The sequence below is a fragment of the Carlito syrichta genome, unplaced genomic scaffold (genome assembly GCF_000164805.1).
Source record: "Carlito syrichta isolate Samal-C Ts95f unplaced genomic scaffold, Tarsius_syrichta-2.0.1 Scaffold305642, whole genome shotgun sequence".
Classification (NCBI taxonomy): domain Eukaryota; kingdom Metazoa; phylum Chordata; class Mammalia; order Primates; family Tarsiidae; genus Carlito; species Carlito syrichta.
In genome coordinates, this window is record NW_007249738.1 from 542,259 (window position 1) to 550,512 (window position 8,254).

At 44.7% G+C, this 8,254-nt stretch overlaps 1 protein-coding gene across 2 annotated transcripts in view; it reads left to right on the forward strand.

Moving 5' to 3' along the window:
- ARFGEF2 (ADP ribosylation factor guanine nucleotide exchange factor 2) overlaps nt 1-8,254 on the forward strand; it is a 94,344-nt gene that overhangs the window by 41,755 nt on the left and 44,335 nt on the right. For both annotated transcript variants that reach the window (XM_021714395.1, XM_008061932.2), the window contains exons 21-22: nt 3,290-3,330; nt 3,433-3,602. In XM_021714395.1, coding sequence (XP_021570070.1) covers nt 3,290-3,330; nt 3,433-3,602 — 211 coding nt within the window. The remainder of the gene's footprint in view (nt 1-3,289; nt 3,331-3,432; nt 3,603-8,254) is intronic.

The window sequence follows — 8,254 nt, forward strand, 5'->3', positions numbered from 1 at the left end:
CTGCTACCACGCCTGGCTAATTTTTGATTTATTGTAGAGATGAGGTCTCGCCAAGTTACCCAGGCGGGTGTCGAACCCACGGACTCAGGCAATCAACTCACCTCAGCCTCCCAAAGCGCGGAATTACAGGCTGAGCCACCGAGCCCGGCTTACTTTCATTTCAACATGAAGGATTTTATTTATTATTTCTTCTTGTATTATTTGTCCTCCATTCAGTTTTGAAGAATATTTTTGTTAGATATAGAATTATTGGTTGGCAATCTTTCTTTGAGTGCCTTGAACATGTTATCTCAATGTCTTTTGATCTCCTTGGTTTCTGGTGAGAAATCAGCTATTAATCGTAGTGAGGATTCCTTGTGCTAATGAGTCTCTGTTTGCTGCTTTCATGATGTTCTCATTGTCTTTGGTTTTCAACAGTTTTGTTACTACATGTCTGGGTGTGGCTGTCTTTGAGTTTATCCTACTTGGAATTTCTTGAGTTTCTTGTGTGTATAGATTGTTGTTTTTCTATCAAATTTGGGGAGTTTTCAGCCATTGTTTCTTCAGATGTTCTTTTAGCCCCTTTCTTTTGTCTCCTTCTGGCACTTCCATTACGTGTATGTTGGCATGCTTGATGGTGTCCCGTAGGTGTCTGAGGCTTTGTTGGTTTTTCTTAATTGTTTTTTTTTAATTTCTGTTCATCATGTTAGACAATTTCATTTGACAGCTTCAAGTTCACTGAGTTTTTCTCTTCTGCCAACTTAGAACTGCTGTTGATCCCCTTTGGTGAAATTTTTTTTTTTCAGTTGGAGTCTTACTCCGTTTCCCAGGCTGGAGTGCAGTGGCATGCTCATGGCCACCCCAGCGACGACCTGCTGGGCTTGGGTAATCCTTCCGTTTAAGCCTTCCAAGTAGCTGGAACTGCAGGCATGCACTATCACGCCCAGCTAATTTCTTTTTTATTTATTGTAGAGATGAAGTCTCACCAAGTTGCCCAGACTGTTCTCCAACTCGTGGGCTCAGGCAATCCCCTCACCTCGGCCTCCCATGGTGCTGGGATTACAGGCTTGTGCTACCACACCCATACACTTGTGAATTTTGTATTTCAGCTCTATTGTTTTTTACTCCAGAATTTCTGTTGGATACTTTTTTATTTCTTTATTTAATATTCTCTGTGTGGTGAGACATTGTTCTCATATTTTTCTTTCATTATTTAGATATGATTTCCTTTAGTTTTTTGAATATATTTAAACTTACTAACCTTAAAAACTTTGTCTATAAAATTTAACATCTAGGCTTCCTTGGGAACAGTCTCTGTTGACTGATTCTTTTCCTGTGACTGAGCCATCTTTTTCATTTCTTTGCTTATCTTGCCATTTTTTTGTTGTTGTTGTAAATGACATTGAGTTGTAATTGAGTTGTAAAGTAATTCACACCCGTAATCCTAGCACTTTAAGAGATGGAAGCAAGAAGATTGCCTGAGCCCAGGAGTTTGAGACCAGCCTGGGCAACCTAGCAAGACCTCATCTCTACATTTTTTAAAAAATGAGCTGGGCATGGGGGTACATGCACGTACTTTCAGCTACTTGGGAACCTGAGATGGAAGGATCATCTGAGCCCAGGAGATTGAGGCTACAGTAGCTATAAGTGTGCTGCTGCATTCTAGCCTGAACAACAGAGTGAGACTCTGACCTTTGGGAAAAAAAAAGGAGAAGAGAGAAAGACGGGAGGGAGAAAGGGATAATATAATGTGGCAACTTTGACTATCACATTTTTTTACCCCCACCCAGGGTTTGTTGTTATCATTGCTCTTTGCTTGTTTAGTGATTTTTGTAAACTCATTGTGTATAGTTTTTATTCTTTTTTGACTGTGGCTACTGAAGTCTCTGTGGTTTTGTGGTCAGAGATGTCCTTAAATGCTTGGGACCTTTTCTTTAGTCTTGCATCCTTTTCTCTGCCTTTGCCCTCACATGTTCACATGGAAGCTCAAAGTCAGCCAGGGTTGAGAACTTATCCTCGTATCGTTCATAGGTGCATGTAGAGCCTGCACACATGATGCTGTCTAGATTCCCAGGAATGTGTTGGAGCTGTTCAAACTCCTTGAATGTCTCATTCCCAGCTCTTCCTTTTAGGTTTTTGACCAAGTACTTGTTTGCCTCCTGTTAGTGCTACCTCCTGTAACTGAAATGTTAAAAGTTGTTGCTGACTGTTTTCAATAAAAGTTCCTGGGGAAATGCTGTTTGTACTGAGTGAGGTCTGAGTTAGCCAAATAATGTCAGTTCTTTGAGACTGGTGTTTTGGGGGAACTTCTAGGCTATTCTGCCCCCTTTAGTGGCTGCAAGGCCGCTGATTTCACAGTTTCCATTATTTTGAAGCTGTTGGTTTTTAAGACTTCCTGTGAAACTGGGCAGAGAATAATGAAAATAGGCCAAATTAAAGTGCCACAGCACTCACTGTTTAGACCAAGATTCAACCATTTTTCTTAGAAAAAAAAACTTTTCAGATTTTTGTAAGCCTTTAATTTCAAGAGTTCAATTCTAAAAAAGTTAATTTTGATCATTTTTACCCAGCATCCTTTTTATTCTTATGGAGGAGCAGCTATTTGGAGGTTCTCACTCTGCCAGTTCCCACTGATGTCCCATCACATGCTATTACATTTGACTTTTCCTCTTGCCCCTTTTGATATGTCGCCTTTTCTTTCTCTCATTATAAGCTTTCTGTTCTTAATTCAGTTTATTGACCAGTTTAATTTTCTTTTTTTTGAGTTGGAGTCTCACTCTGTCGCCCAGACTGGAGTGCAGTGGCCACTCCCAGTCACCGCAGCCTCGACCTGCTGGACTCCGGCTATCCTTCCGCCTCAACCTTCCGAGTAGCCGGAATTACAGGCGCACACTAATTTTTTTATTTTATTGTAGAGATTTACCACGCCTGGGTAATTTTTTAATTTTATTGTAGAGATGAGGTCTTGCCTGCCCAGGCGGGTCCCGAACCCATGGGCTCAGGCAATCCACTCACCTCAGCCTCCCAAAGGCGCGGGATTACAGGCTGAGCCACCAAGCCCAACTTATTGACCAATTTTACACTTGTGGTGCCTCATCATTTTATTTTGGTAGAGGTGCTAGGCTTGAAATGTTTTCTCTCTGCCTTTTCTGCATGTGTGAGAAACTTCAGCTTTCACATCTAGTTTTTAAAAAATAATAATCTGTGTTTCCAAGGTCATCTGGCTTATTGCCTGGAAGTACTGAGATAAGCAAAATAGCCCTTGAGCTACCAAATCTAATTTTTATTATGTCTGTAATTATCTTTCTAGAATTTTTACTGGATCTACCAGATTGGATGGAAATGCAATAGGTATGTATTTGACTTACTGGTGACAATTACAGAAGCCTTGTGTTGTTACTGTCTAACTGTTACTAACAAGGCTTTGCGTGTGTTGTTGGGTCTGGCCTGTAGTTGACTTTGTCCGCTGGCTGTGTGCTGTGTCCATGGATGAATTGGCTTCCCCCCACCATCCTCGCATGTTCAGCTTGCAGAAGATTGTGGAGATATCCTACTACAACATGAATCGAATCCGACTGCAGTGGTCCCGAATATGGCATGTGATTGGAGATCACTTCAATAAGGTAATTCTTCAGATTTAAAAACTACTCCATTGGTGTAAAAAAAAATGTAGGTGATTACATTCAAAAAAGAAGTGGTGAAGGCTGGATACAATGGCTCATGCCTGTAATCCCAGCACTTTGGGAGGAGAGGTGGAAGGATTACTTGAGCCCAAGAGTTCAAGACCAGCCTAGGCAACATAGTGATACAAAAAAAATTTTAAATTAGCTGCGTGCGTGTAGTGGCACACACCTGTAGTTCCAGCTACTCAGGAGGCTGAGGAAGAAGGGTCACCTGAGCTCAGGAGGTCGAGGCTGTGGTGAGCCATGATTGTGTCACTGCACTCCAGTCTGGGCAATAGAGTGAGACCCCCAACTCAAAAAATAAATAAAAATAAAAAAGAAGTGAAAAAGAGTTGGCCCTGTTTTTTAGGTGCCTATAATTCATTTTTCCTTTGGAGTCAAGGACAACTTGATAGGAGTAACATCATATTTATGTATTGAAATAATTCATGTGGAATGATTTAAAAATCCAGTAGTGTTGAAAATACTTTAATATTCCAGCTGAAGGTTAACACTACAAAGATCATCATAGTCACTGGACAGACTGGTACTTGCAAGCATTGTGAAATCCAGGAGACATTCGTTTTTGTTTTTGTTTTTGTTTTGTTTTGTTTTGTTTTGTTTTGAGTTGGAGTCTCACTCTGTCGCCCAGACTGCAGTGCAGTGGCATGCTCCCGGCCACCACAGCCTTGACCTGCTGGGCTCCGATGATCCTTCTGCCTCAGCCTTCCAAGTAGCTGGAACTACAGGCGCATGCTACCATGCCCGGCTAATTTTTTGCTTTATTGTAGAGATGAGGTCTCACCAAGTTGCCCAGGCGGGTCTTGAACCCGTGGGCTCAGGCAATCCACTCATCTCAGCCTCCCAAAGCGTGGGATTACAGACTGAGCCACCGAGCCCGGCTAAGTTATTTTTTCTTAGTTCATACTCCTGCACCTTCAGCCCTTTCTCCAGGATTTCTTCTGTTGGCCCCTTGAACTGTGTAGTTTACTTCTCCTGATGCCAAAGGATCTGACAGTGTGTCTAGCTTTGGAAAACACAGGAGTCTGGGCTATGAATTGTTCCAAAACCTTGGCTGCCCAGGTCAGTCTGTCTCCACTCTCCCCTGCACAGATATTGAAGCAGAGCTTGCAGATACAAAGTTCCCACAGGGGGTTCTCCTTTTCACCTTTATCCTGCACCATGATGGAGAACAAGAAGAGAAAGTCCTGGAGGCATTCTTTTTTTTTTCCTTTTTTTTGAGTCAGAGTCTCACTCTGTTCCCCAGGCTGGAGAGCAGTGGCACAATCACGGCCACCCCAGCGTCGACCTGCTGGGCTCAGGCGATGCTTCCACCTCAGCCTTCCAAGTAGCCAGAACTAGAGGCTCTCGCTACCATACCCAGCTAATTTTTTGATATGTTGTAGAGACGAGATCGCACCAAGTTGTCCAGGCTGGTCTTGAACCCCTGGCCTTCCTCTCTCCCGGACCTCCCAAAGTGCTGGGATTACAGGTTTAAGTCACCACGCCTGACCTGGAGACATATCTTTTTTTTTCTCCCATTCCCCTGGAGGCATTCTTTTTTTTTTTTTTTGAGTTGGAGTCTCACTCTGTCCCCCAGATTGGAGTGCAGTGGCCGCTCCCGGCCACCGCAGCCTCGACCTGCTGGGCTCCGGCGATCCTTCCACCTCAGCCTTCCGAGTAGCTGGAATTACAGGCATGTGCTACCACACCTGGCTGATTTTTTTATTTGTTGTAGAGATGAGGTCTCGCTGCCCAGGCGGGTCTCGAACCCTTGGGCTCAGGCAGTCCACTCACCTCAGCCTCCCAAAGGTGCGGGATTACAGCCTGAGCCACCAAGCCCGGCTCCTGGAGGCATTCTTAATGGCCTAAGATTTAATTATGTTCCATAGAATTTTGCTACTTAATATCACTTCTTTCTTTTTTTTTTTTTGAGTCAGAATCTCACTCTGTTGCCAGACTGTAGCGTAGTGGCATGCTCACAGCCACCACAGCCTTGGCTCATTGGGCTCAGGTGATCCTTCCGGCTCAGCCTTCCAGATAGCTGGAACTATAGACATGCACCACCACGCCCAGCTAATTTTTTGATTTATTGTAAAGGTGAGATCTTGCCAACTTTTAAAGTTGTAGTAAATGACACATCAGATGTTTTATTTATTCCATATGTGTGTGCACGTGTCTGCATGTATATAACAAAACATATTATTAAAAAAATTTTTTAAATTAGCTGGCCAGGGGTTCAAGACCAGCCTGGACAACTTGGTGAGATCTCGTCTCTACAATATATCAAAAAAATTAGCTGGGTATGGTAGCGAGAGCCTCTAGTTCTGGCTACTTGGAAGGCTGAGGCGGAAGGATCGCCGGAGCCCGGCAGGTCAAGGCTGCGGTGGCTGGGAGCGGCCACTGCACTCCAGTCTGGGCAACAGTGAGACTCCAACTCAAAAAAAAAAAAAAAAGAAATAATTGATGTGAGCTGGGCATAGTGGCTCATGCCTGTAATCCCAGCACTTTGGGAGCCTGAGGTGAGAGGATTGCCTGAGTCCAGGGGTTCAAAACCAGCCTGGGCAACTTGGCGAGATCTCATCTGTACAATAAATCAAAAATTTGTCGGGTGTGATAGCGCATGCCTCTGGCTACTTGGAAGGCTGAGGCGGAAGGATCGCCGGAGCCCGGCAGGTCAAGGCTGCGGTGGCTGGGAGCGGCCACTGCACTCCAGTCTGGGCAACAGTGAGACTCCAACTCAAAAAAAAAAAAAAAAGAAATAATTGATGTGAGCTGGGCATAGTGGCTCATGCCTGTAATCCCAGCACTTTGGGAGCCTGAGGTGAGAGGATTGCCTGAGTCCAGGGGTTCAAAACCAGCCTGGGCAACTTGGCGAGATCTCATCTGTACAATAAATCAAAAATTTGTCGGGTGTGATAGCGCATGCCTCTGGCTACTTGGAAGGCTGAGGCGGAAGGATCGCCGGAGCCCGGCAGGTCAAGGCTGCGGTGGCTGGGAGCGGCCACTGCACTCCAGTCTGGGCAACAGTGAGACTCCAACTCAAAAAAAAAAAAAAAAGAAATAATTGATGTGAGCTGGGCATAGTGGCTCATGCCTGTAATCCCAGCACTTTGGGAGCCTGAGGTGAGAGGATTGCCTGAGTCCAGGGGTTCAAAACCAGCCTGGGCAACTTGGCGAGATCTCATCTGTACAATAAATCAAAAATTTGTCGGGTGTGATAGCGCATGCCTCTGGCTACTTGGAAGGCTGAGGCGGAAGGATCGCCGGAGCCCGGCAGGTCAAGGCTGCGGTGGCTGGGAGCGGCCACTGCACTCCAGTCTGGGCAACAGTGAGACTCCAACTCAAAAAAAAAAAAAAAAGAAATAATTGATGTGAGCTGGGCATAGTGGCTCATGCCTGTAATCCCAGCACTTTGGGAGCCTGAGGTGAGAGGATTGCCTGAGTCCAGGGGTTCAAAACCAGCCTGGGCAACTTGGCGAGATCTCATCTGTACAATAAATCAAAAATTTGTCGGGTGTGATAGCGCATGCCTCTGGCTACTTGGAAGGCTGAGGCGGAAGGATCGCCGGAGCCCGGCAGGTCAAGGCTGCGGTGGCTGGGAGCGGCCACTGCACTCCAGTCTGGGCAACAGTGAGACTCCAACTCAAAAAAAAAAAAAAAAGAAATAATTGATGTGAGCTGGGCATAGTGGCTCATGCCTGTAATCCCAGCACTTTGGGAGCCTGAGGTGAGAGGATTGCCTGAGTCCAGGGGTTCAAAACCAGCCTGGGCAACTTGGCGAGATCTCATCTGTACAATAAATAAATTTTAAAAATTAGCCAGATGTGGTGACGTGTGCCTGTGGTTCCGGCTATTTGAAAGGCTGAGTGGAAGGATTACCTGATCCCAACAGGTCAAGACTGTGGTGGCCGTGAGTGTGCCACTATACTCTAGCCTGGGCAATAGAGTGAGACTCCAACTCAAAAAAAAAAGAAAAAGAAAAAAAAAAATTGATGTGAACTTGCTTTAGAAAGGAGATGCGAATCATTACCATTATTGTACCTTGTATTCTTGTCCAAGCCTTTGATGGCTGAACTAGAGCAAACATTGATCTTTTAATTTATTCTACAAGATCTTTCGGCTAACAGCTGTGGAATTCTTTTGTTCTCTCAGAAATGACTGTCTAAAAGTGGTTTGGTAAACATTTTCCCAACTATTTGAAGTCTAGATTTTGTGTTCAGTGAGACTTCTTTTTTACAAGGGAGCAGTTTGTTCAAGTTAATTTTCCCAACTGCGATTTCTTTTGTCAGGACTCTGCATGCTGGACTCTGCATGCTAGTTCTGTCATCTATGGGCCACCTACAGGCCAGCTTGGGACATAGCTGGCAGATAGTAATTAGATATTTCATAGTCGTCTACTTTGCTAGAAATATCTGTTTCATCTAGTCAGTGCTGTTAAGCACTAAGTCATGGAAAACTCAATTGCTCACTCTGGAGCTCTAAATGTTCTCCACCACCTTGGAAAGATGTTCTGCTTCCCCTTGTGAACTGGGACATGTAAGAATCTTGTGGGTTGCCGGGCTTGGTGGCTCAGCCTGTAATCCCGTGCCTTTGGGAGGCTGAGGTGAGTG